The 25,519-nt window shown below is 43.5% G+C and overlaps 1 protein-coding gene, 1 long non-coding RNA gene and 11 other non-coding genes across 24 annotated transcripts; 1 reads left to right on the plus strand and 12 right to left on the minus strand.

Moving 5' to 3' along the window:
* Positions 1-1,695: 1,695 nt before the first annotated feature.
* LOC136325959 (uncharacterized) lies at positions 1,696-6,216 on the minus strand. Of its 12 annotated transcripts, none has more exons than XR_010729341.1 (10): positions 6,112-6,216; positions 5,177-5,230; positions 4,949-4,981; positions 4,711-4,748; positions 4,348-4,379; positions 3,978-4,020; positions 3,655-3,698; positions 3,472-3,501; positions 3,227-3,278; positions 1,696-2,179 (listed from the first exon to the last, which is right to left on the minus strand). It is a non-coding gene; the product is annotated as an uncharacterized lncRNA (long non-coding RNA). The 12 variants fall into 12 exon arrangements; XR_010729348.1 differs by having other exon boundaries at positions 1,696-1,979; positions 3,207-3,278; positions 3,472-3,519; XR_010729347.1 differs by having other exon boundaries at positions 1,696-1,768; positions 1,941-1,979; positions 3,207-3,278; positions 3,472-3,698.
* Positions 1,833-1,907, minus strand: LOC136327418 (small nucleolar RNA SNORD81). The gene has a single exon (XR_010729637.1). It is a non-coding gene; the product is annotated as a small nucleolar RNA SNORD81 (small nucleolar RNA).
* On the minus strand, positions 2,044-2,121 carry LOC136327453 (small nucleolar RNA SNORD47). Its single transcript, XR_010729666.1, has one exon. It is a non-coding gene; the product is annotated as a small nucleolar RNA SNORD47 (small nucleolar RNA).
* LOC136327461 (small nucleolar RNA snR60/Z15/Z230/Z193/J17) lies at positions 3,101-3,180 on the minus strand. Its single transcript, XR_010729674.1, has one exon. It is a non-coding gene; the product is annotated as a small nucleolar RNA snR60/Z15/Z230/Z193/J17 (small nucleolar RNA).
* LOC136327422 (small nucleolar RNA SNORD79) lies at positions 3,342-3,431 on the minus strand. Its single transcript, XR_010729642.1, has one exon. It is a non-coding gene; the product is annotated as a small nucleolar RNA SNORD79 (small nucleolar RNA).
* LOC136327591 (small nucleolar RNA SNORD78) lies at positions 3,771-3,836 on the minus strand. The gene has a single exon (XR_010729778.1). It is a non-coding gene; the product is annotated as a small nucleolar RNA SNORD78 (small nucleolar RNA).
* LOC136327457 (small nucleolar RNA SNORD44) lies at positions 4,098-4,163 on the minus strand. The gene has a single exon (XR_010729670.1). It is a non-coding gene; the product is annotated as a small nucleolar RNA SNORD44 (small nucleolar RNA).
* Positions 4,452-4,519, minus strand: LOC136327590 (small nucleolar RNA SNORD77). The gene has a single exon (XR_010729777.1). It is a non-coding gene; the product is annotated as a small nucleolar RNA SNORD77 (small nucleolar RNA).
* On the minus strand, positions 4,814-4,896 carry LOC136327410 (small nucleolar RNA SNORD24). The gene has a single exon (XR_010729632.1). It is a non-coding gene; the product is annotated as a small nucleolar RNA SNORD24 (small nucleolar RNA).
* LOC136327597 (small nucleolar RNA SNORD75) lies at positions 5,054-5,115 on the minus strand. The gene has a single exon (XR_010729784.1). It is a non-coding gene; the product is annotated as a small nucleolar RNA SNORD75 (small nucleolar RNA).
* On the minus strand, positions 5,811-5,890 carry LOC136327454 (small nucleolar RNA SNORD74). The gene has a single exon (XR_010729667.1). It is a non-coding gene; the product is annotated as a small nucleolar RNA SNORD74 (small nucleolar RNA).
* Positions 6,217-6,401: 185 nt separating the features above from the next.
* Positions 6,402-24,877, plus strand: ZBTB37 (zinc finger and BTB domain containing 37). The gene is made up of 5 exons (XM_066261190.1): positions 6,402-6,443; positions 7,068-7,267; positions 9,221-10,177; positions 11,901-12,000; positions 18,417-24,877. The coding sequence occupies exons 3-5, from the start codon at positions 9,255-9,257 to the stop codon at positions 18,903-18,905; spliced, it is 1,512 nt and encodes a 503-aa protein (XP_066117287.1). The 5' UTR covers positions 6,402-6,443; positions 7,068-7,267; positions 9,221-9,254; the 3' UTR covers positions 18,906-24,877.
* Positions 14,732-14,835, minus strand: LOC136327886 (U6 spliceosomal RNA). The gene has a single exon (XR_010729945.1). It is a non-coding gene; the product is annotated as a U6 spliceosomal RNA (small nuclear RNA).
* Positions 24,878-25,519: the final 642 nt, after the last annotated feature.

Consider the following 25,519-nt stretch of genomic DNA (forward strand, 5'->3'; position numbering starts at 1 on the left):
CTCCCCCTTCCAACTATACCATTGGAACTTTGCAGACCAGGACCAGTACTCCTGCCATCTAGTCTTTATACTGGCTTTAGCCCTTCCTTTCCCAGAAATCCTGGAATATATTCCATTTTGCTGTATGTTGACTATTACTTTCGTGGCCTGTTACTTTATCCCCTGCTTATTTATCTGTAAAATGAATAGTTTCTAATTTGCTATCATTAGAATGATTAAAACACAACATGTAGTAACCACTCAAGAGTTATTTCTTTTATTAAAAAGACAAGAGAGGCCCTGGCCGGTTGGCTCAGCGGTAGAGCGTCGCCTGGTGTGCAGGGGACCCGGGTTCGATTCCCGGCCAGGGCACTATAGGAGAAGCGCCCATTTGCTTCTCCACCCCTCCCCCTCTCCTTCCTCTCTGTCTCCCTTCCCCTCCGTCAGCCAAGGCTCCATTGGAGCAAAGATGGCCCGGGCGCTGGGGATGGCTCCTTGGCCTCTGCCCCAGGTGCTAGAGTGGCTCTGGTCTCAGCAGAGCAACACCCCAGAGGGGCAGAGCGTCGCCCCTGTGGGCGTGCCGGGTGGATCCCGGCACCCGGTCGGGTGCATGCGGGAGTCTCTGTCTGTCTCTCCCCGTTTCCAGCTTCAGAAAAAAAGGCAAAAGATTAATGCTTGTAGTTCATCTAGTCCAAATCCACTGTTCATCAGTCATCCATTACGGGCAGTCTCCACCGGCCCCAGCTGACACAGCTGCTGTCACCCAGGCCACAGACCTTCATGAGGTACTTACTGGCTACATCTTTAGAAACTCATTTCAAAATCCAATCCTCTTTTCAGCCTTTCAGCATCTGATCACCAAGAGTTCTCTAAGATTTCACCTATCTCGCCTACTTCTTTCAATAAATATAACCACCAACTAAATGAGCTTGGAAACATTCTAACACAACAGAGCAACATGGACAAACTAAGGACTAGTGGTAGTTGGGAGGCTCCCACTTCACACAGGGTCTCAGGCAATGTTGGGGGCATTTGAGTAGGGTCCGGGACTGAAATGATGTGCTTATATTGTCCTGCACAAGTTAAAAGAAACCTCAATGTATGGAGTCAATGCTAGAGTTAACTTAAAACAGTATTTCCTCACACCATGAAAGGTTCAAAGCTCACCTTAAGCATAAGCACCTGAGAAAAGGAGTGGCCATTTTCATCCAGATTCAGATTTGCAATGTTCAATTTTTAGCTATCCTACATCAAAGTCCTGTTAAAAATTATACTGCAGAGTTCCAGCTCTTGAGTGCTAAATTAGAAAGTGAGCTGAAACTGCTATTGACTAGGCTTTCAGTGCTGCAAGCCAATGAATTAATGGTGTCTTAGGAGTAATTAACTGGCAACCCACTGGTGGAATTTGTTCTAAATGGACTTCCTACAGTTATCGCACATTAAGAACACATGCTTTCTATGTAATTTTATCTGCAAGGGTTCATGTTTTCATGGTTCACCACTGCCCACTTTGGACACCAAGGGGACATCGAGGAAGGGCTGTCATTTACTCAGCATAAACTGCAATTTCAAATCCAGATATCCTGTGAGGTACACGTAGAGACACCAACTGGCTTTATTCAGTGACACTAGTGCCATCGGTAGCTCTTACTTACAAAGAGGTGTCCTATTTCTTTCCTTCATCCCATTAAGTTGAAATAAACAGACTTGACCAAATGATTTATAAAAATTTATTAAAATTCAAAATTGTCTGATCATCTATTCCATGAACATCCATCCATCCAGCTGCCTGCAAGAAAACAGCCATTTTAGTCACATTTCCCCATTTCAATTGGAATGGTATTTGAAGTACACAGAATATCAGATCTTTTAACATCATCAAGTAATCAGTGAGAGAGTTCAAGCTGGGGTGATCATCATGTATTCTGGAATAAAACAGCACTGACAGTTTCAAGGCTTACCTCTCACCCAGTCAGCTGCATGGCTGCTGTCATAAACACCTAAAAGCAAAGAGTACAGGTTAATGCTAGCAAAGAGAGCTGGAGTAATGCTTGTTACTAAAGTAACCTCAGAATCAAAATGGAACGGTTTTATGAGTGATATCATTCTATTTCATTTGGCAGAATCATCACATCACTGGTTACATTCTAACTTAGTATAAATAACAAAAACTGCCTTACCTGGAAATCTTCAGGTCTGCCTGTTTGAAGATGGGGAAATATGGACATTTCATTAGAAATTTGCCCTCATTTTCCATTAACTTTTGAAAAAATAACACAGGGCAGCAAACCTATCTTGAATAGTACAATGGTAACGACTCCATCATACACTTTGCCCATGAATGAACCCTAGTGGGAACTATGGACTTTGGGTGGTAACAATGTGTCCTTGTAGGTTCTTAATTTGAACAAAAGGCTCACTCTGGTGGTTGGATTTTGATGGGTGTCTAATTACAAGGTGGATAGTAACTAATTTGTCAGATTTTGCTGTAAATCAGTGAAATATTATATTTAATGAATTAAAAAATAAAGCCAATTAAATAACCATGGATAGGTAGCTAGCTCAGTTGGTTAGAGCATCTTCCCAACACGTCAAGGTTGTGAGTGATCACTGGTCAGGGAACATACAAGAACCAACCAATGAACACAGCAAGTGGAACAAATCAATGTTTCCCTCACCCTAAAATCAGTAAGTAAAAATGTTTTAATAAATCAAAATTAACATTTTTAAGGCCTAGGCCATGTTGCTCAGTGGATAAAGCATCATCTAGGTGCACCAAGGTCACTGGTCTAATCCTGGTCAGAGCACATATGAGAATAAATGAGTGCACAACTAAACAGAACTGAGTGGAATGAGTTGATACTTTCTCTCCACCCTTCCCTCTCTCAATGGAAATTTTTTTTGTTAAAATGTTAAAGACAGCTAAGTAATTCTGGTATAATCTATACTAGAGTGGGGAGATTTTATCCATCTAGATTCTCCAAATATGAGTTAATCCTTTAATTAATACCACAGAGCACATTTATTTGCATGACATATTATTAGTTACCCAAACTGCTGAATGTTTTTGTGGGGCAATGGCCAGTCCCCATTTTTTGAGATTATAAATGATTGTTGCAGCCAGATACATCAGATAGGAGCGAAAGACAGTGTTACTCATCACTGTTAGTCTGCTGAACTATGTTATCATCACTGTATCGGCTTCAAACCACTTAACATCAAAAAACCAGACTTGAAACTACTATACCTTTGCTTAAAACTCTTGCTCCAGGCCTTGTGGTCAACCCAACTCTTCGCACCTGCAAGAATTTATTCAAATTTAGCAACAGGTAGTTATAGGTAAACTTCTCAAGTTTCCCAGGTACTGTTTCAGTTTTTTAAAAATAATCTTCCTTCTTTTTCAGAGAGATTCCCATCTGTTTTTTAATTTTAAAAAATCATCACGAACAGCATCTTACTTAGTAAACTAGCTGAGATTAATAAAATATATACCTTTATTATTTTTATCTTCAATATCTGCACCTGAAAGACAAAGTATGTCTTTAGACTATTTCTCAAAACTGTCCACGTCTTTGCACCACCAGTAAACACTAGTCAACAATTACTAAGACAAGCACGGTTCAGCAGTAATTGAAACCTGTCTATCAGAAGCCCGAGACTGCTTTCATGTCTTACCCCAAGCATGCATTCCACAGATCAGTGCATATCCAACAGCTCAGCTAGAAATGAAACAATGCATCATCAATGTCGAAAATCATTCAATTCTTGGTTCGGTGTTATTTGTCACAGGGTTCTTCAGTGTTAAATTTGTCTACAATGCTCATTTCAGGTCAGACATTTGATCAACATCATTACAAAAACCCCATTCAAAGCATGAGTTCGTTAACATACGCTCACAAACCAAACACAGGACATAAGTATTAGTATTTTGATAGTTAAGCACTGCATTTTCAGTAAGTTTTGAGCCTATTAGAATGTTTTTAAACACTGATACTTACCAAATACAAAGCCAGTTCAGATATGACAAAGACTCAAGTTCACCTAAGATAAGAAATAACAGTAGTTTTACAATATCCAGAGATTAATTCCTTCCCTCACAATCCTAAAAAAATGCCCGAAATCAGGTAGAGCTAATAATTAAGACCTTCATGTTCAGTCAGTATTTGCTTATCATCATATACAGGCTGCTTTTACAAATCATGACATCTTAGTAAGGGAACAGGACAAGGATCTGCATATGATGCACTTAGCACACCCTTTAACCCCTCTCTAAAGTGAGTTTCCTGTGCATTAGGAGGCAACCCCCAAGTCACCAGTGGCATTGCTGAACTTGTCCAGTTACCAATGTTTAATTATAATTTTACCTACCGTTTTAACTTCCAGTTAGTTCTTTCTAGTGCCTACAAAAAAACAGTAAGTGAGGTTTAGTAGTGGTACTTTGGTTATGCAATTATCAGCAAAAGTTTTACACCAGACACATCAGACAAATGGTCTATCTCTTCAGGAATCCATCTGCTGAACTATGCAAACATCACAGTATCTGTTTCTTCAGGTGTCACCTAATAGTTAAGTATCAGGGTACACAAGTATCAGAGCGCACACATGTTCAAAGGGAAGGAGGAAAACCCTATATATATCACCACAGAATTGGCAATTTGCAATCCCTTAAGAGTAATTGAAGAGTATTGGGTAAATTCAAAGTACAAGAGGATTTCAAAAAAGTTTTCTCACCTGTCTATCCATGGCAAAAGTGTGATGCGCTTTAGGACCTGGGAAGAAAAATTTCATGTCAACTTAGGTGAAATCTTTATTTTCTCTAAACCACCATTTTGCGTGCCTCAGTTAAGACTACTGGTGGTAAAAATTCTCGTCATTCTCACAGTCGAGAGTAGCAAATAAAATGTCATCATTGTGGCACACTAGAGGACTTTCAAACTATCCCTCTGTGAGGGAGACTTCAGAAACTTACCCCCGCAGCTGTTTTCTTTCCTTTGGCACAGAACTAAAAAAAGACAGAAATAACCAATGAAACATCCTGTGCAGACACATAAAACATGAATCTCATAAACACTTAAGCCTCAGAATAGAATTTTTCAGAAATCCCTTCTGTCCACTACTCTTAAATCATCACAGGCTTAACAAAAAGACCACATCTAAGCAAATTCCATTCTTCCCACTGTATTTACCCATTTCTTACCTGTCCCAAGGGACGCCATCCAAAGCCACACTGTACTCGTGCCTAGCATCATTCCTAGGGAGATTATGCTTTTAGTTTATTTTTTTTTAAATGAGGCATTTATGTCGTTTCATATCACCTATGCAAGTTATTTACAACACTACTTCATGACTGTAATGGGTGCACTTGTCTTGTAAAGACACCACTGCACAGCTAAGATTAAGAACCACCGACGGAAATAAGCCTGACCGGGCGGTTGCGCAGTGGATAGAGCACTGGACCGGGAAGCGTAGGACCCAAGTTCAAGACCCTGAGGTCGCGCCAGCTAGAGCCCAAGGTCGCTGACTGGAGCAGGGGGTCACTCAGTCTGCTGAAGCCCGGGGTCAAGGCACATATGAGAAAGCAATCAATGAACTAAGGTGCCGCAACGAAAAATTGATGCTTCTCATCTCTCTACTTTTCTGTTTGCCCTCTCTTTGACTGTCACAAAATAAAATTAAAATGCTTTAAAAGATAAAAAGAATTTTTTAAAAAAAGGTACCACCGACAGAAATAATATTGCACTGCGGAATGCAGCCACTTGGAGAACCACGTGGATTATCTCAGTGGCCCGCTTTCCTGGTTATTAACAAAGGCCCACACAATGACTCGGCATGCGCCGCCATCAGAGCTGTTGGCATTCATCAACAGTCTCAGATGTCCCTACCAACATTAGCTTCATCAGAGGCAGAGCACGCGAGCCGAGGTTTTCCCGCAGGTAGGCCAAACCACCCGAGTGAGTTTATGTCGAGCCCGCCCTCAACGCGCAATCCTCTACAATCCTCATCCTGTGGGTCCAGCGAAGGCTCACGACCAGCTTAGAAATACCAGCCAGTTTAGGGCGACTTTAGTTGCCACAATCAGCAAACCTGGAGCCAAGAACCCATTTAGCAACCAAAAATACAATGCAAACTCACCAAATACTGACTTCCCTCCTCGAAAGACCGAGATGGCGCCCAGGCGCCCGTATATAAGGATTTTATTACGTCATGACGCAGTTTTCCTGCCAGCCTGCGCCTGAGCCCCTCCCACTCTCCTCCCTCAGACTCCTCCTCTCCAGCCTCACCTCCTTCCCGTCCTATAAGCCCGCCCTTGGCCCCGCCCCCGACTTGTGGGCGGAGCCACTGCCGCCCACGTGACCCAGAGCTCCCACCACCACCCCCGTAACGACAGAGGAGGAAGACAGGAGAGGGGAGGGGGCGTGAGGGACGGAAAGCGCTGGGGGAGGGGGAAGTGGGACTGTGTAAGGGTGAGTGATTTCCTTCCGGCACGTCGCCCGCTCCGGGGGGAGGGGGCGGGGGGTTTCACTTCCGGGACGGTGTTCCGGCCCATTCCGGCCCATTTCCACCCCCGGAGGTAGGTAGGTGCTGCTCCTTGACTGGGCTGGGCCCCGCACGCCGATCCTGCCGCCCTGCCCCGGGGCCGCCCTGCCCGGCCTCCGTCGCACCCTGCTCCCGGGGTGTTCCCCACTTCCCTCTGCCCCCACCTCAAAGAACCCGGAGACCTTCCAGCCCCTTGGCCCCGGGCCGCGCAGAGCCGCCGGACCCGCCCCCTCGCCGGGCCCCTCCCCCAGGACCCCAGGATGGCGCCCCCACAGCAACCGCCGCCGGCCACACCCAGACACACCCACCCACCTCCCTCTGAGCAGCGCCCCGCCCGCCTGCACCTACTGCCGGCGGCGGTTCCTGGGGCGCCGCCCCCTTCCCGGTCCTTGCCCGACACCTGCCCGCTGGCTCCCCAGCCTCGTCCCTGCTCCCCCGGGACATTTCGTGGCTCAGCCCGTTCTCCGCTCCCCACGCCTCCTAACGAAGACGGAAGGCATTCGGGTACCGGAGTGGCCAACCCCATGCCGTTCCGATTCTCCCTCTTACAGCGCTCACCCTCCAGTGCCGACGGTAGAGAAAGACCTTCCTCCAGGGGCCTCCTCCTCACTGGGTCATTGCCGGGAAGAATACACACACAAAAAGGCGCTGGTGTAGGCTCCAAATAAACACACCTGAATTCATGATGGCATCGACAGAGGCTCTTACTGGATTAAAAGTTTTCAAACAAACAAAAACGCTTTGGAACAAGGTCAGATTGGCTAAAGTTGGTTCTTGAAAACAGTTGTATACACTTCCCTTTTTACTGATAAGTTGGTGGTGAATGCCAGGCAATAATGTGTTTGTCAGGATAAGGTCCTGAAGTTTCAGGTCAGAGGCAATTGTAACTTCACAGATAACTGGGCACACATTAGGCTCAAACCAGTGTCTTTCTATTGGGGTTTATATAAACTCTCAACCGCTGAAGGCTGTTGGATGCAATTTATAGGCTTAGTGTTTCCACTGTATTTTAAAAATTGTTTAATGTAAAACACTGGCTATACTTGGTAAATGCTCTGTTTTTCACCAGCTTTGGGGAACTAAATTTTAGAATCAGAATATCATCACCATCCTGAGATTTCCAACTTTCAATTTAGAAAATTTAGATGGGGCAGGCATACCTACCCTTTCCTAATTTAGCTGAGAGTGAACCGCAGGTCTCTGCATTGCCATTCAGTCCTTTGGCATCTTTCCTAACCCAGAGTTTGCCCCAGAGTACTAAATCCTAAAGTCTTCGTGTGTGCTCTGACTCTTACACTTGAAAGTAATGGCTTAAATTATTGTGGGATATTAGCGACTTTGTAAAATAATAAACTCATACAACATGTAATAGGATATTAAGAAGAGGCATATCTAATTGACCTATCTATATATAACTACATTCAAAAAAAAATTCTTTCCTTGGAAAAAAAGTCACAGGATTTTATTTTCAGTGCAAATACTTATGATTAACACTTTAAAAAAACCTCATATCTGCTTTCCCCCTCTCTATTCTGTTGAACTTTTTTTTTTTTATTTCTTCTAATCTCTTTTTTTCTTTTTTTTTCTGAATTTGGAAACAGGGAGGCTGTCAGACAGACTCCCGCACGCCAACTGGGATCCACCTGGCATGCCCAGCAGGGGGCGATGCTCTGCCCATCTGGGGCATCGCTCTGCCACTATCAGAGCCACTCTAGCGCCTGAGGCAGAGGCCACAGAGCCATCCTCAGCGCCCGGTCCAACTTTGCTCCAATGGAGCCTTGGCTGCGGGAGGGGAAGAGAGAGACAGAGAGGAAGGAGAGGGGGAGGGGTGGAGAAGCAGATGGGCGCTTCCCCTGTGTGCCCTGGCCGGGAATCGAACCCGGGACTCTCGCACGCCAGGCCGATGCTCTACCACTGAGTCAACTGACCAGGGCCTATTCTGTTGAACTTTTGATGTTGCATAGCTTATTAGGAAGGAAAGTGTGGGCATACAGCTTGAATTTTTAGAAGTCAGTCACTTTTCGATTTTAATGGTATTTTGGTATGAAATCTAAACTGAAAAACCTGTAGATACTTCTGTTTCATATCTAAATATATAGAGAGAGCTCACAAAAATTAGGGTATATTTAATGGCTTCATATTCATTTTGAAATATTTCCTAATTTTTGTGAGCAGTAGATAAAAGCAAGTATCTCTTTTTACTGAGTGATTTTGAAACTTTGCCAAATAATGTTTTTAAATAGGTCTGAACGGGCAAGCACAGGGGAGTGCAGTTCCAGTTGTCACTGAAAACATGGTTTCCGGTCCTGGCCGGTTGGCTCAGTGGTAGAGCGTTGGCCTGGCGTGCGGGGGACCAGGGTTCGATTCCCGGCCAGGGCACATAGGAGAAGCGCCCATTTGCTTCTCCACCCCCACCCCCTCCTTCCTCTCTGTCTCTCTCTTCCCCTCCCGCAGCCAAGGCTCCATTGGAGCAAAGATGGCCCGGGCGCTGGGGATGGCTCCTTGGCCTCTGCCCCAGGCGCTAGAGTGGCTCTGGTCGCGGCAGAGCGAGGCCCCGGATGGGCAGAGCATCGCCCCTGGTGGGCGTGCCGGGTGGATCCCGGTCAGGCGCTTGCGGGAGTCTGTTTGACTGTCTCTCCCCGTTTCCAGCTTCAGAAAAAAACAAACAAACAAACAAACAAAACATGGTTTCCTCTTTCCACAGGGTTGAGCGCCTGCCTGCACCCTCGGGCCCCACCATGGAGAAGGCTGGTAACATACAACTGGAGATCCCCGACTTCAGCAACTCTGTCCTGAGCCATCTCAACCAGCTGCGCATGCAGGGCCGGCTCTGTGATATCGTGGTCAACGTGCAAGGACAGGCTTTTCGGGCTCACAAAGTGGTGCTGGCCGCCAGCTCCCCCTACTTCCGGGACCACATGTCCTTGAACGAGATGAGTACCGTCTCCATCTCAGTGATCAAGAACCCCACCGTGTTTGAACAGCTCCTTTCGTTCTGTTACACGGGGCGGATATGCCTGCAGCTGGCAGACATCATCAGCTACCTGACAGCTGCCAGCTTCCTGCAGATGCAGCACATTATAGACAAATGTACGCAGATCCTGGAGGGCATTCACTTCAAAATTAACGTGGCTGAGGTAGAAGCAGAATTAAGTCAAACAAGGACCAAGCATCCAGAGAGACCGCCAGAGTCTCACAGGGTTACACCCACTCTAAACCGCTCCCTTAGCCCTCGACACAACACCCCGAAGGGAAGCCGGCGAGGTCAGGTTAGTGCTGTGCTGGACATCAGGGAGCTCAGTCCACCGGAGGAGTCCACCAGCCCTCAGGTCATTGAACCGAGTTCTGATGTCGAGAGCCGGGAGCCCATTCTTCGGATCAACCGCGCAGGGCAGTGGTATGTGGAGACGGGAGTAGCAGACCGAGGGGCACGGAGTGATGACGAAGTGAGGGTTCTCGGAGCGGTTCACATCAAAACTGAAAATTTGGAGGAGTGGCTGGGGCCCGAGAATCAGCCTTCCGGAGAAGACGGGAGTAGCGCCGAGGAAGTCACAGCCATGGTGATTGACACCACAGGCCACGGTTCCGTAGCACAGGAAAATTACACTTTAGGATCTTCAGGAGCCAAGGTGGCTCGGCCAACAAGCAGTGAGATTGACAGGTAAGTTTTGTTCGCCCATCTGATAGCTGTTGTGCAGACATCAGTACAACAGGCCCCCTGTGTGGTACAGAGAGTGTCTTCCTTCCTTGATGCTCTTAGTCAAAATAAGTTGATGGTGGGGAAAATGGAGGTGTGCCAACAGACTTGTATTCTCATTTTTTTAAAGCAGGAAGCTCCTAGTCCTGAATTGTTCAGTGTTGAGAAAACTGGGATAAAGTTAGGCACTCCATGGATGAGAATAGCATTCCAGGCAGGGGGCTGGTCATCAGCTGGGATGCTGGCAGCTTTGCACTTCTATGGTATGTTATCATCCAGGTAGGTGGCCTCAGGGGAGTTTACTTGCCTTTGTAGTGCTGTTTACGTTTCTTTGCCTCCACCTACCAAATTAGAGGAGTGTGTATGGGCAGTGGCTGTTCCTTTTAAATTAGTGTCACCACAGTACGGTCATTCCAAAGAAAAGCTTTGGGGATGGTTTTATTTTCTTTTTTCATTTGTCATTTGACATCTTCCCTTTGTCTCTTGTTGGTGGCTGCTGCTACCACAGGCCTGAGAGTCTTTTTTCCCACCTGAGTCTTTTTTTTCCACCCGTGCTACTAGCTCCCATGACTCTCCTTTCTCCTGATCGCAGTTAGAGCATTTCTTTTTATTACTAGAGCAATAGTTTTAATCTAAGTAATTTGAGAGAAAGTCTCAATAGAAAGACATAGTACCAACTCCAACTGATAATATTTGTTCTTTTTCCACTCTTAAAAATAAAATAAATGGAAATTGCCTGACCGATGGTGGCGCAATGGATAAAGCATCGACCTGGGACGCTGAGGTCCCAGGTTTGAAACCCTGAGGGTACTGACTTGAGCGTGGGATCATCCACATGATCCCATGGTCACTGGTTTGAGCCCAAGGTCACTAGCTTGAGCAAGGGGTCACTGGCTCAGCTGGAGCCCCCCCCATCAAGGCAAGTATGAGAAGCAATTGATGAACAACTGAAGTGTTGCAAGTACAAGTGGATGCTTCTCATCTCCCTTCCTGACTCTCTCTTGCAAAAATAAATAAATAAAAATGCAAATTGACTGCATGAACAGTGTAAACTAAAGAAGCTATTACTTTGGTTGACATCTGGTCTTGAGAGACATATGTGTAAGAAAATAAAAAACTATATACAGTATCTACTTCAGGTGGTCCTGATTAGAGTATTTTTCTTCCGGTGTCCCTAATAGTGTAGTTAAAAAACTCTTGAACACAATATTTATTGTCCCCTATGTTAGCATTCTATCAGAAGTAATAGCTTAAATGCAAAGACTTTAAAGCTCCATGATCTATATCAACAGTCTGAAATATATAACAAGTTATCCTGGGGCCTGGGGGAAGGAATAACCAAAAATCTAATGGTTACAATAGAAGAAACAAAATTATAGACCCTTTTAAATTTATTTTATGGTCTCCCAGTATTTAAGAATAGAACTTATATTTAGCCTTAGCTTCACCAGGTCACACAGTCTATCTGTTAGTCATTTTGTATTTCTTAAATTTACTACAGCAAACCTTTCCTGTCTTATTTCAAATCATATGCTATATACTGACCCCTTGGAAGTACTTCTTAGTCATCTGTTGTTCAGTTTATTCCCCCTTCAGCAGCCATGGGATAAAGAGGGTGGACAGCACCATTTTAAGTTCCTTGATACTGCTTTCCTATTAGTCCCTTTTTTTGCTCCTCTTCTGACAGATTTAGCCCCTCCGGCAGTATTGTCCCCTTGACTGAGAGACACAGAGCCCGAAGTGAGTCTCCTGGGAGAATGGATGAGCCCAAGCAGCCCAGCTCCCAGGTATGTAGTTGTGGTGGCTGAAGAGGTTGCCACTGTGTGTGAACCGAGGAAAGATGTAGGAGAGTGAAACAGTGGCCTTGGTCAATAAATAATCTGTTTGATCACTTTTTCCTTTATGCTTGTTTGTGAGCATGCAGGAAATACACTTTTGGTGTCAGCAGAGTTTGGGAAGTAGAAAAGATGAGACCGAACCCTTTTCGGATAATGGAACCAGTCTATAGTCCTGAGCATAGAAGTAAAAAAAAGTAGTCCCTGAAAATTCCACAGGTAATGTCGGACCTGGGAAGAGAGAGTCAGATTCTGTACATGTGTGGGTCTGACACTACATAATCACTACTCTGTGTAATATTATATACTTGTGAACAATTGCTTTTACATTTTTGTATGCTTTAATCTTTTCATTTTGTTTCTTCCTGAATCTTCTGTTAGACTAAAATGTTCTAGAAAGTATAGGAATGATGTCTTCTATTTTCTTTGCAACTCTCCTTAGCAAGTAGTATAAGTAGTTGGTTGATATTTTTGTTTGTTTTTCCTCACAGGTCTCTAACATGGAAAATTGATTTTTAAAAAGATGGTGAACTCACCAAGTAAAACATAATGCGTTGTAAACACTTCCCCTTTAAAAAGAAGCACTGGTGGATTAAGATTGAATAGCTAATGTTTTTGGCTTTTGTGTTATACTGATAGTATCTTGCTTAATATTTACCTAAGCACTGGATGTTAATTGTGTACATAGTATAGTAACAGCAGTTAGAAATTGTTACAAACTTTATTTACTTGCATATTACCATGCCAGTTTTTCATAAATTGGTAACTATTATAAGAATTTTTTAGTTTTAATAAGGTGTCAGAGAACATGTTAGGAGCTTGGAGGGAAAGTAAGTTTACTCATATAATTCCGGCCCTTTTTCTCCTCATCTTTCAAATAGGATGTGATGACTAGGTGAAGGTGACTATTATGCAAATAAACATAATGAGACAGACCTAACAACATAATAGAGACATAAGGCAGGCTAGCAAATACACAAAACAGGAATAGATAAGCCTGTGTAGACTTCGGTAGCAGTGTTGTGGGAATAGGAGTGCTTAAAAAGCAGTTACTGGAATCAATAACCACTTAAAGTGTAATTCAGGAGAGTTTAACTGCAGTATTTAATGAAGTAGTTAGAAAGAGGTAACTTACTCCATATGTGGATGTAATAGGGATAACAGTTGGAATTCTGCAGGGATGTCTACCCAACTGAAGCAGAAGGTGCAGGCTGTAAAGAAATAGAAAATAAGTAACATTGTCTGGAGATGGTATTGAGTGATAAGTTTACATATGCCTTGACATGTATGAATTTTTTTTTTATTTTTTATTTTTTTTATTTTTCTGAAGCTGGAAACGGGGAGAGACAGTCAGACAGACTCCCGCAAGCGCCAGACCGGGATCCACCCGGCACACCCACCAGGGGCGACGCTCTGCCCACTAGGGGGCGATGCTCTGCCCCTCTGGGGCGTCGCTCTGCCGCGACCAGAGCCACTCTAGCGCCTGGGGCAGAGGCCAAGGAGCCATCCCCAGCGCCTGGGCCATCTTTGCTCCAATGGAGCCTTGGCTGCGGGAGGGGAAGAGAGAGACAGAGAGGAAGGAGGGGGGGGTGGAGAAGCAAATGGGCGCTTCTCCTATGTGCCCTGGCCGGGAATCGAACCCGGGTCCCCCACATGCCAGGCCGACGCTCTACCGCTGAGCCAACCGGCCAGGGCCGACATGTATGAAATTTTATTACTGGTGAGGCTACTCACCAGTTATTTCTGCCCTGCCACAGAGAACCAAAACAGGACATGGACTCCCATTACAATGAGAACAAATTTTGATAGACTTGAAGAGCTTCCTGTTTATAAGCATGGTTAAACCGGAACAGAATACGGAGTTTACCTCTTTACTCAAAACATTTTGTGGCTTTGCCCTTTTTCTACCAGGTGAAGATGAAAATACTTGGCCTAATGTCCTGTGTAAATTTTATTTATTTATTTTTTTGATGAGAGGAGGGGAGATAGCGAGGCAGAGTCCCACATGCCCCAACCAGGATCCACTCAGCAAACCTATCTGGGGAGGATGCTCAAGTCCGAGCTATTTTTAGTGTCTGAGGCTGTTGTACTCCAACAGAGCTATCTTCAGCGCCCGGGGTTCTTGAACCACTCGAGCCACTGGCTCCAGAAGGGAAAGGAAGAGAGGGAGGTGAGGGGTAAGCAGATGGTCGCTTCTCTTGTGTGCCCTGACTGGAAATTCAACCCAGGATGTCCATAAGCCAGGCTGACGCTCTAGCTACTGAGCCACCGGCCAGGGTCCCCATGTAATTTATAATCTTTCTGACATAGCTTTTCTTACCTTATCAGCATTCACTGTCCCCAACAGGCAGATTTTCTCTATGAGTCAGGACCACATCAAACTTATTCCTGTCTCTGCTCCTAAGCCTGGGTGCCCTGTTCTGGGTTGTCTGGGTCCACCACAGGCCCAACTCCTATTTCCATCTGCCCCAACTAGCCCAGTCCTCTTTGATCTCTCCTTAAACTATTATAGATAGCATTTACAGATGGTGTGATATAATTTTTCATTTTTAAAAATTTTTATTTATTGATTTGAGAGAATGACATTGATTTGTTGTTCCAATTATCTTTTGTTTTTAATTTAAAAGGTGAAAGATTTATACGATATGAAGAGAAACAAGAGTTTTGTTTTTTTTTTAATTTAAAAAATATGGAACGCTTCATGAATTTGCGTGTCATCCTTGCGCAGGGGCCATGCTAATCTCTGTATCGTTCCAATTTTAGTATATGTGCTGCCAAAGCGAGCACCCACTTATCTTTTTAAAGACTTTATTGGGCCCTGGCCGGTTGGCTTAGTGGTAGAGTGTCAGCCTGGCGTGCATGAGTCCCAGGTTCGATTCCTGGCCAGGGCACACAGGAGAAGCGCCCATCTGCTTCTCCACCCCTCCTGCTCTCCTTCCTCTCTGTCTCTCTCTTCCCCTCCCACAGCCAAGGCTCCATTGGAGCAAAGTTGGCCCGGGCACTGAGGATGGCTCTGTGGCCTCTGCCTCAGGCGCTAGAATGGCTCTGGTTGCAACAGAGCGACGCCCCAGATGGGCAGAGCATCACCCCCTGGTGGGCGTGCCGGGTGGATCCCGGTTGGGCGCATGCAGGAGTCTATCTGACTGCCTTCCCGTTTCCAACTTCAGAAAAATACAAAAATAAATAAATAAAAAATAAAAAGATTTTGCCTGACCAGGCGGTGGCACAGTGGATAGAGCGTCGGACTGGGATGCAGAGGACCCAGGTTCGAGGCCCCCAAGGTCGCCAGCTTGAGCGTGGGCTCATCTGGTTTGAGCAAAAGCCCACCAGCTTGAACCCAAGGTCGCTGGCTCCAGCAAGGGGTTACTTGGTCTGCTGAAGGCCCGCAAAGCACGTATGAGAAAGCAATCAATGAACAACTACGGTGTTGCAACGCGCAATGAAAACTAATGATTGATGCTTCTCATCTCTCTCCATTCCTGTCTGTCTCTGTCTATCCCTCTCTCTCACTCTCTGTAAAAATAAATAAATTTAAAAAAAAATAAAAAGATTTTATTTACTGATTTTAGAGAGAGGAAAGAGAAAAGGAGGGGAGGAGCAGGAAGCATCAACTTGTAGTAGTTGCTTCTCGGATGCACCTTGACTGGGCAAGGTCAGTGTTTCAAGCCGGTGACCTCAGCATTCTGAGTCAATGCTTTATCCACTGTGCTACCTCAGGTCTTCATTCTTTTTAAATTTGCATTAATTTTGTGTTTCTGTCTAGACTGAAATCTTGAGATCAGAGTTCACATTTTTTAAATGTTTGTATCTGACACTGTCTTCTCCAGTACCCCCTCAAATGGAGTTGATTTACCACTAAGTAATTCTGAGTAACTAAGGTTACTAAGTAGGTGCCCAATAAGTAGAGGATTATTTAATTGCCTGTGAAGTCCCCAGTTTTGGAGATCTTTAAATAAAATTAGTGAACCAAATTAGATGATTTTTGAAGTTCTTTCAATTCTTTGAATCACTAAGATTAGTAATTGAAGATTAGGAAGTGGACAGCTTTGCTTTGAAGGCTACATCGAGAATTGAGATGGTTTTTGTTTTGGAAAATACGGAAATTATTTTTATTTTTTTAGAGAGAGAGAGTCAGGGACAGACAGACAGGAACAGAGAGATTAGAAGCATCAATCATCAGTTTTTCGTTGCGCGTTGCAACACCTTAGTTGTTCATTGATTGCTCTCTCATATATGCCTTGACCGCAGGCCTTCAGCAGACCGAGTAACCCCTCACTCAAGCCAGCGACCTTGGACTCAAGCTGGTGAGCTTTTGCTCAAACTGGATGAGCTCGCACTCAAGCTGGCAACCTTGGGGTCTCAAACCTGGGTCTTCCGCATCCCAGTCCGACACTCTATCCACTGCGCCACCACCGGTCAGGCGGAAATTATTTATTTATATAGAATTTATTCCTTATAGAGTAATTTATGTAAGAAAGAGTTCTTGAACACCTACTACATACCAAGCACTGATCAAGTTCTGTGTGCCTGTGCTTACAGAGGTTACGGTCTAGCAGGGCGTGCCGAGTGGGAGGAGTGAAAAATGTTCCACCTTAGTGACAGCAAGGACCAGGAGGCAGTCGGTTTTGTCTCTGATTCTTTCAAGTTCAAAGAAATAAAACTACTGAACATATTATTACCTTTGACAAGAACCTACTCTCTATTTATGCTCATTCATCTGCCCTGCAATAAGTTTTTAGAAGAGATTGATCATAATGTTCAAGTTTTATGCTTATAGGTCATCACAGATAACTAAAATATATTTACTTTCTCCTTGTGGACCATACTGGTATGACATTACTTTCCTTAAGGTAGGCAGGGTTTTTTGTTTGGTTTGTTTTGGGTTTTTTGTGGGAGAGGGATTAGTATCATGAGTCTGTAATGTTTAATAATAATTAACGTTTTTCAAGCCTAAATAAGCACTTTAAGTCATTCAGTGCCCATAGCAACTTATGAGGTAGATGCTGTAATATTTATTTTACAGATGAGGAACTGTCACATATAGTTAAAAAACTTACTTAAGGTCACATGGTAAGTAGGACACAGATTTGATCCAGAGTCCACACCCTTAGTTGCTATACAGTATAATTATATACATTCAAAATATTTCAAAGTATTGTTACCACATTTGGTTCTCGTGACAGTTCAGCATAATGGTGAAGCAAATGCTAACTTTTTCATTTTATGGATGGGAAAATTAAGCCTCAGACAAGTTATTCTGTGCTTTTTCCATGGTCACCTAGGACCTTTTAGTAGCATCATTCCTCATTCGTCACGTGAGTTCAGTTTTTATTATCCAGGAAATTGGAGTAGAAAGAAATTTTATATAAAACATTAGAAATCATATAAAACCTCAGTCTTCCTATTGAACGCTTGACTTCACATGCCGCCTCCCAAACCTGCTGACAGCTGCCTCTGTCCTGTTCGGAGGGCTGAGAACATTGTCTGCCAGAGTGAGAGGAGACAACACGTTTTCAGAGTCAAGGAAAGGGCAGGGCATAAGGTGAATTGATAATCAGGTGACTCTCTCAAGTTAACCCAGAGTCACATGTTATTGTTTTTTTATTGACTTTAGAGAGAAAGGGAGAGAGAGAGAGAGAGACAGAAATCTCGATCAGTTCCTGTTAATTAATTGAAAGCAATTAAAATTTCATTCCTCAATCGCACTGGCCATATTACAAAGGCCTAGTAGCCATATGTGCAGTGACTACTATATTAGACGGTGCAGACAAACGAACATTTCCATTATCACAGAAAGTTCTATTGGACCAGCTGTAAGTACCTACCATATTGTCTAGGTACAATGTAAATTTGAGTGATCGTATGAGTGGGCTCAGATTCTCCTATTGCTATAAAATAGAACATTCAGCGGGGGTTTCATAAGAAGCATGCAGTTTGTCAGCCAGAAAATAACTTGCCTATCTGTTCTATTATGGTAATGCAATACAATGTCCTCAGATTTTTTTTATTTAATTTTTCCATTGGTTTGAGAGAGCAGGGAAGGGAGAGAGAAGCATCAACCAGTTGTTCTACTTAGTTGTTCCATTTAGCTGTGCCCTCATTGGTTGCTTCTCATATGTGCCCTAACTGGGGATGGAACCGCAACCTCAGTGCAGGAGTCGATGCTCTATCCACTGGGCCACCTGGCCAGGGTCTCAGATTTTTTTTTTAATTGTAATGTTAACATCTTTACTTTGTGGTAGTAATTTCCTGTTTGCGTATCTACTAAAAATAAGCAAGAAGCTTAGTAATAGAAGTTAAAGTAGATAGGATTTTGTTGAGTGTCCTCCTAGTTCATCTTTTCTGCTTCCTTTGCTCTCCTGGTACAGGTAGAAGAGTCAGCCGTGATGGGAGTGAGCGGCTACGTGGAGTATCTCCGCGAGCAGGAGGCGTCTGAGCGGTGGTTCCGGTACAACCCCCGCCTCTACTGCGTCTACTGCGCCAAGTCTTTCAACCAGAAGGGGAGTCTGGACCGGCACATGCGCCTGCACATGGGGATCACACCGTTTGTCTGCCGCATGTGTGGCAAGAAGTACACCCGCAAAGACCAGCTGGAGTATCACATTCGCAAGCACACAGGCAACAAGCCCTTCCACTGCCACGTTTGTGGCAAAAGCTTCCCATTCCAGGCCATCTTGAACCAGCATTTTCGCAAAAACCACCCTGGCTGTATCCCCCTGGAGGGGCCTCATAGCATCTCCCCGGAAACAACTGTCACATCTCGAGGACAAGCCGAGGAGGAGTCACCTTCGCAAGAAGAGACCGTTGCTCCCGGGGACACCGCCCAGGGCTCCGTGTCCACCACTGGGCCCGATTGAGACACAGAGGGGGAGGGGGACGACCCTCTTCCCCTTTGGGCCGTAAGCAGCCAGCGCCAGGGCCGTGGGCTGGTACTTCGATTCACAAGATGCCACATCACTAGATTAGAAGATGCTCCCGGGATGTTGCCAAACTAGAGGATCAGCAACATACACAAAAGCACTGGAGGCTTTTCCCTCCCTCCTGCCCACCTCACACTTGGCAGAATAATCGAGCAAGTCAACTTTCTAATTCAGGGATCAACAGCCTTGGTTTGTTAACTTTGTAAGAAAAACATTTTTTAACAAAACAATGATAAATGGTCATTGATCTACCAGTCACGTTTAAACACTGTACTTTGGTCCATATCATCCTGGTGGTTGTCACTTGCTCACATCTAAGAAAACAGCAGGAGCCTTGGTCATCGGAACCAGCCAACCACAAGAGAGAAGGAAGTAACCAGGATGGTGGTAATGAGGAATTTTTCTTCCTGCCTGCCCAAACATTTCAAGAAAAAAGAAAAAGAATCTTGGTGCTTCTTGTTATTTTGAAAGGTTAGATCTTCTGTTTGCCCTGAGTAGGCACCAGATCCGCAGCCGCTGTTTCCCGAAGGCCACCGTCTTGGAGCGGTGCTCTCCTGGCCACACCCCTGTAGCACTTGATGCAGCTGGAGGTGCTCTGAGCAGCAGTGGGTACCGCTGAGCCTGGGGCTCAGTGCTGGCTTGAGGTGAGGGGTGCAGGGAGGGAAGTTTTGGGCTTGCAAATGTGGAACAGTACAGAGCCTACTGCCACTTACTGATTGGTTTTGAAAACCACAATGCTTGTATATCTTCGGGTATTAGGAAGTGGCTCTAGTCCAGATGAATCCATGTGTTAGGCTGACTACCAAAGTTTCATCCAGTTTCTTCGGCTCCTAGTTTCACATAACAGCAATATTCTACATCAAAAATGTCACTTTGCAGTGAAATGAGCTTGGATTGTATTTTTAAATCCACGAGTCTCCCTATTTGATAACTTTTATATGAAGTTTTAAACACATTTTTTTCTGCAGTATTGTGACAGAAGAAATTCAACACTATGGTTCTTATTACAACCACAATTCCATTTCCTTCTACATAAGTACTAGTTTATATTTTCAGTCCAGTAGAAGAACCTCACTAAATCCATGTCTCATGTTTGCAAACCTAGTAATTCATAAACCAACCATCAGCAAATTGCTGGTGACTCCAAGAGCTTTGCTTTTTAATAATAAAGTACAGGGCACTTACCAGAAAACATCAGGCAGAATCATGTTGCAATAAATTGATCAAGGCATCAGTTTTGATCAGGCTCGGTTACTTAATCATTCCTAAGATTTTTAAAACTTCAAGAGACCTTTTTGGTCATTCTGAGATTCTTACTCCAGTACTGAGAGTCCGGGAGAACTTACCAAACGTGGAGAGCTTCGTCTTGCATGCAGAGAATGAGCGAGGATTAGTAATGGGCACAGACAAGTAGATGCTTACAAGTTACAGTGCAAAGAGAAAAGAGAAATATCCCTAGCTTCTCTTGATGATCATTACCTTTTCAAGAGGATTTAAATGTGTAGTAGTTTAAGAAATTGTTTTGATGCAGAGACATAGATGATTGTAAAAGAGACTTGGGAGAGGGGCTGGTCATGCCTGCGCTGGTGAGTCATTTGTGAGAGTGTGAGTAGTGCACTCCCTTCCCGAGAATGCTTTGTGATATGTGGAGAGTGGGGATAGGAAAGATGGGGTTTCTTTGATGATTGGATGTTAGAATGCAAAGGGTAACTCTTAAGCAATCTGAGGTTTGTACATATACATACAGCTGCACTGTATCAGTAGAGAATGGTTTTTATCTCTTCTGGAAAAACAGAAATGTGTCTTTTAATAGGAACGTAATAATACTACCATTTGTTAAGAGCCTACCCTTAAACATACTGTTGAAGCTGTATTTTATCTTTAGAAGACATAGACCGGGGCATTGTACTCTTTAGTCGGGAACAGCATGCTAGGGTAAAAACTCTTGCCTGGGGCCATCTTAGGGACCAGGGAGGCTCTGTGGCCTAGAAAAAGTGGAGCTGAAATTAGACCAAGATCTTTAGGGAAACAGTTCAGCTGCTGATCGAGGCTGTCAGTGGATAGATCCTGCCATTACTAAATAGGTGAGGGTCATCGAATACGCTGCTTTAGATAGAGCTTCTAAGCCTACCAAAAGAATAGTAAGTCCATCCTACTTTTGAAGAGTAATATGCTGGAAAGGTCTCTATTGCTTTCTTAGTTTCTTAGATTTTATGTGAGAAAATAGAGCTTTTTAAAACTATTACCAAATTGTAAAGGTGAAGTGCAGTAATTTCTGTAAAGAGAAACTTGGCAACATTTGTCAGTACTCCATCCGGGGTTGGCAACAAACACTTTAAATGAAGTAGTGACTGTCTGTTAGGTGAGGAAATGCTAGACTCTTTTCTGGGTTCCTCGCCCTTTTCATTTACTTCAGGTAGCTTTTGCTATGTTGATACTGTGAATAGAGTGCTTCCAGGTCGTTGACCCTGTCAACACAATCATGTTTGCTGGGTCTCTCTCCTCTTCATTAGTCTAGCCCAGAACCATGAGATTTGTGAAAATTCAAGCCAGGCTAGCTTTCAAACAAATTCAAGTTTCCGAAAGCAATTTTCCCATTTGAGCTAGAAGAGATATTGTTATTCTGGCTAGCCAAGATTCTTCTCCAGGTTCACTGTGACATTGTCCTCGTTCTTTACTAACGTCACTGTAGGGTCATAGGAGTTAGTAGTGTTCTATCTACATTAATGAATAGCTATATTGTTGTATGCACAGAGAATACTTCTCTTAAGGGTATACTAAATGGATTTTAGCTAATGCTGAATACTCATTACCAAATCTTAACTTGCACATGTCACCTTGTGAAGGGAACTGCATTAGCAATGAGAGCTAAATCATTATTAAGTACTTAAATGCTGAGAAATAGCAAACACTGGGACGATTCCATTCATTGAGTAGCACTTTAGGACAAAGGAGCTACCCAGTTTTCTCAGCAAAAGAAGAGAGAGGGTAATAGTTTAAATACTTTCATTCTAAGAGGTGACTTTTCTTCTCTCTGAACTGTGATACCAATATAAACTGCGGCGCTGGCATGAACAGTAACGTTGTACTTAGGCAGAGGGCTCTTTCTAATGACCTGTTCTCGCTTCACTCAGAACCATATTTACCTCTGAACTGAGCTGAGTTTTATTTTATGTAAGTTGCTAACTACCCCCAAGCCATTTCATTGTACCAAGGGGTAAATCTAATTTTTAATATGTAAAAATAAATTTACTAAAGGATAAAGATCAGGAAAGAAGGAAGATGGCAATTAAGGAAAGATTCTTGCTATTTTGTTTTTTAGTATTTTTTTAATGCTTCCAGCTCCCTCTACATTAGTGAAACAGAGTTTTCCAAAGATAGTTTGACAATAGAAATAAACCGTTTTCCTCCAAACTTCACAGTTGAAATTTGGCCTTGGTTGGAAGTGGTCTGGCCAAAGAGAGAAATAGTGAACTATTAGTAATAGCTGAGTAGTCTTTAGTGAAGAAATAACTTTTATCAAGTGTTAGCTGTTACTTGACACTGAGTTTGTTTCTTTTAATTGGTAACAACTACATTTTGTTTGACTAGAAGATTTAATTTAATGAAATAAAAGCAGTGGGTAAAGGAAAGGAAATGAAATTGAACAAAGACAAGTCATCACAGTGGAAAGGCATTTAATCAGGAAGGAGTTGGAATTCTGGAAGTCTTTTTTTCTCAGATACAACAAATGTGGTTTTTTTTCTCTTCCTCAAATGTCTTTGTCCTTCTCTGTGTACTTATTTGTTCAAGGAACAACAGATAAGCCTTTACTGAACTCATCTTTGAAAATGGGGCTCTTATGCCATATGGGAAAGAGTGCAAAAATATTGAACTGTTTTGGTTCCTAAGATTTAGAAAAGGGATAAGCAATTAAGTCAGGTTAATCCCTGCATTTAGCCAAGTACATCCTTTAGGACTTCTGAATTAGATCAGGGTTTAGCAAACTACAGCGTGTTTGTGTAAAGCAAGTGACTGTGGAGGGGGCCACGCCTATTCGTTTAGGTGTTGTTTATGGCTACTTTCTATTAGAATGAACGGCAAAGCTGAGACCAGATGGCCTGCAAAGCTGGCACTTGGCAGGAGAGTTTGCCAACTCCAGAATTAAATTTGAAGGAATTACCCCTAAATTTGGCAATCCTGCCATTTTGCTTTTATAAATTCATATGTTAAAAAGGTTTTAAATTCATCTTGCCATATATGCGTGTTTCTTGAGAGAGTGTGCCATCTTTTTCTAGTTCCTCTTTGTGCTCCTTCATGATTCCTGTTACTTTAAGAGCATTTAGAATAGGCCTTAGGACTTGACCTTGCCTTAAAGGTGCAGGTAGATTAAAGTTTAGGATGGTTGTTTCAGCTATAACAAAGTAATTAAAAATAATAATAATTCCCATGCATAATAATGTAAGGAGTACCATGTTTACATGAAATACTGGAAAAAAGTGTTTTTATAAGTAAATTTTGCCATTCCTCTGAGTTAACTTGAACTGGCTTGCATAATGATGGCAAGGATGAATTTATTCCCACTAGTGTCAACATTTTATTCCTGTTATGAATCAGTGGTTTGATTATCACACAAAGTACTGGTTTTCTATAATTAGAAACCACTAACTCTTCACTGAACTCTGGACCTTCATTTCATTTTCCTCAAGAGAACTCACTCTGTTCCTTGTGAAGTTCTCAGAAGCCAGACCTTCCCTTTGTCTTTTTTTTTTTTTAATTTTTATTTTATTTTATTCATTTGAGAGAGAGAGGTGGGGGGGAGGAGCAGGAAGCATCAATTCCCATATGTGCCTTGACCAGCAAGCCCAAGGTTTCAAACTGGTGACCTCAGTGTTCCAGGTGGACGCTGTATCTGTTGCATCCACCGGGTATGAGAACAAACATCGGAGACTTTCAGGAGTTTAGATGTTACTTTATTGGCCAGTTTAACCTGCACAGGGGTGAACTCCCAAGATGTCCGGAGACACCGTACTCACAAGGAGCTGCAAACGGGAGTCGCGCCTGGTGCTTACAGCTAGGTCCTTATATATCCTAAGTGAGCAAGCATTATACAGAAGCAGATGTGGCAGTTAGCTATTCGTTAGGGAGGTCGCACGCAGCATAGCAACAGGGGCCGGCATAGCAACAGGGGCTGGGCTCAGCTTAGTGGCGAATTTCAAACATAAACTTCTGATAAGGGTCTCTGACCTTCTTTGTTCTCAGCCTCACAGGGGCCCTATCAGCACTCCCTGTTCCTGTTCCTTCAATAGTTACACTCTGGCAGCCAGCCACAGCACATCTCCCTGAATCTAACATAACCACTGCACCACCACAGGTCAGGCACGTTCTTTTTTCTACAATCTTTAATTTCTGGAAGCTTTCCAGTACTTCCCCGTTTAGTATTCTTGGCAAGAAGTCCCGTATTTGCATCACTTCAGTTGTAAGCCGTTCCAGGTCCCTCTTTCGGACTTAAACAAATTCTTCTTTAGTTCCCATGAGCCTTAACAAATTCTTCTTTAGTTCCCATGAGCCTGCCAGCCTCCTGAGCGCCACCCGCCTCGCCCATGGCCGCCTCGGCCCGGCTTCCTGTGCCTTCGTGTAGGCAACAAGCCCTCTCCCCTTCGTCTTTTTAATGCACATTTTACAACATAATGACACATCTGAGGATTTTAAATTCTCTTAGAACCATTTTCCTTCTATTACTGTCTGTAGTTCTTCTAAATATACACTGGGCCATTACATACTTGCTTTGGGAATGTTCATTCTTATTGTTCAAATAGCTTATTTATGCTAGATGCGAGAGGAAACAATGGGAAAAGATAGGATAATAATAAACAGAATTCCTTGCAAAAGGAGAATGTAGTCATTCCCCATTGGAAGGATTACATGGTCTGCTGAGTTGCATCCACTTATCTGAACAAAGTGTTCTAGGCCGCACTGATGCAGTAGTGGGTTTGCTTCACACTTTGTGGTTGTGGCTCTACAACACATAGCAGGTTTGCATGAGTGACCTGCCTCCTATAGGGCACTTCTTCACTAGGCATTTTATTCTGAGAGTTGCCTTTTGGTAAATTGGATATTAGTCAGTTTTATATAATATACCCTCTTAATAATAAATAGTCTTCATCTGTAAGGTTATAGAATACTGGTCTAGATGAGCTCCACCAGAGCACTTACACTCCTAGTAACAGCGGGCTCTTGGGATTTTGGAGTGTTGCTTTTCTGATTAATTTGGGATCTGAATAGTCTGGCATTTCAGACTTGTGAAAGAAATTGGATTTAGATTCTAAGCTCAGTGAAGCATCTGCATTCGTCTCTATTCGAGGTCTCAGTTGTAGACGTCATTTAAATATGAATCTGTTTAAATATGAAACAGGCGTTGGCCAAGCATTATGTCTTCTTTGATAGTTATTAGTCGTCTTTGTTTTCTAGTCTCTTTCTATTTCAATCTCTTATTCTTAAGTGGTGCTTTCCCCGGGGGCATTACAGTAAGTAGGTTTTCTTGCTGAGGATAAGCCAAAGTTGGTATTATG

Source organism: Saccopteryx bilineata, chromosome 2 (genome assembly GCF_036850765.1).
Source record: "Saccopteryx bilineata isolate mSacBil1 chromosome 2, mSacBil1_pri_phased_curated, whole genome shotgun sequence".
Lineage (NCBI taxonomy): Eukaryota > Metazoa > Chordata > Mammalia > Chiroptera > Emballonuridae > Saccopteryx > Saccopteryx bilineata.

What these genes read in the sequence shown, in the direction of transcription:
- ZBTB37 (XM_066261190.1), top strand. Translation starts at nt 9,255, where the DNA reads ATGGAGAAGGCTGGTAACATACAACTGGAGATCCCCGACTTCAGCAAC. An exon ending in ACAAGCAGTGAGATTGACAG is followed by an intron (nt 10,178 to 11,900) that starts GTAAGTTTTGTT and finishes CTCTTCTGACAG; the next exon opens with ATTTAGCCCCTCCGGCAGTA. An exon ending in CCAAGCAGCCCAGCTCCCAG is followed by an intron (nt 12,001 to 18,416) that starts GTATGTAGTTGT and finishes CTCCTGGTACAG; the next exon opens with GTAGAAGAGTCAGCCGTGAT.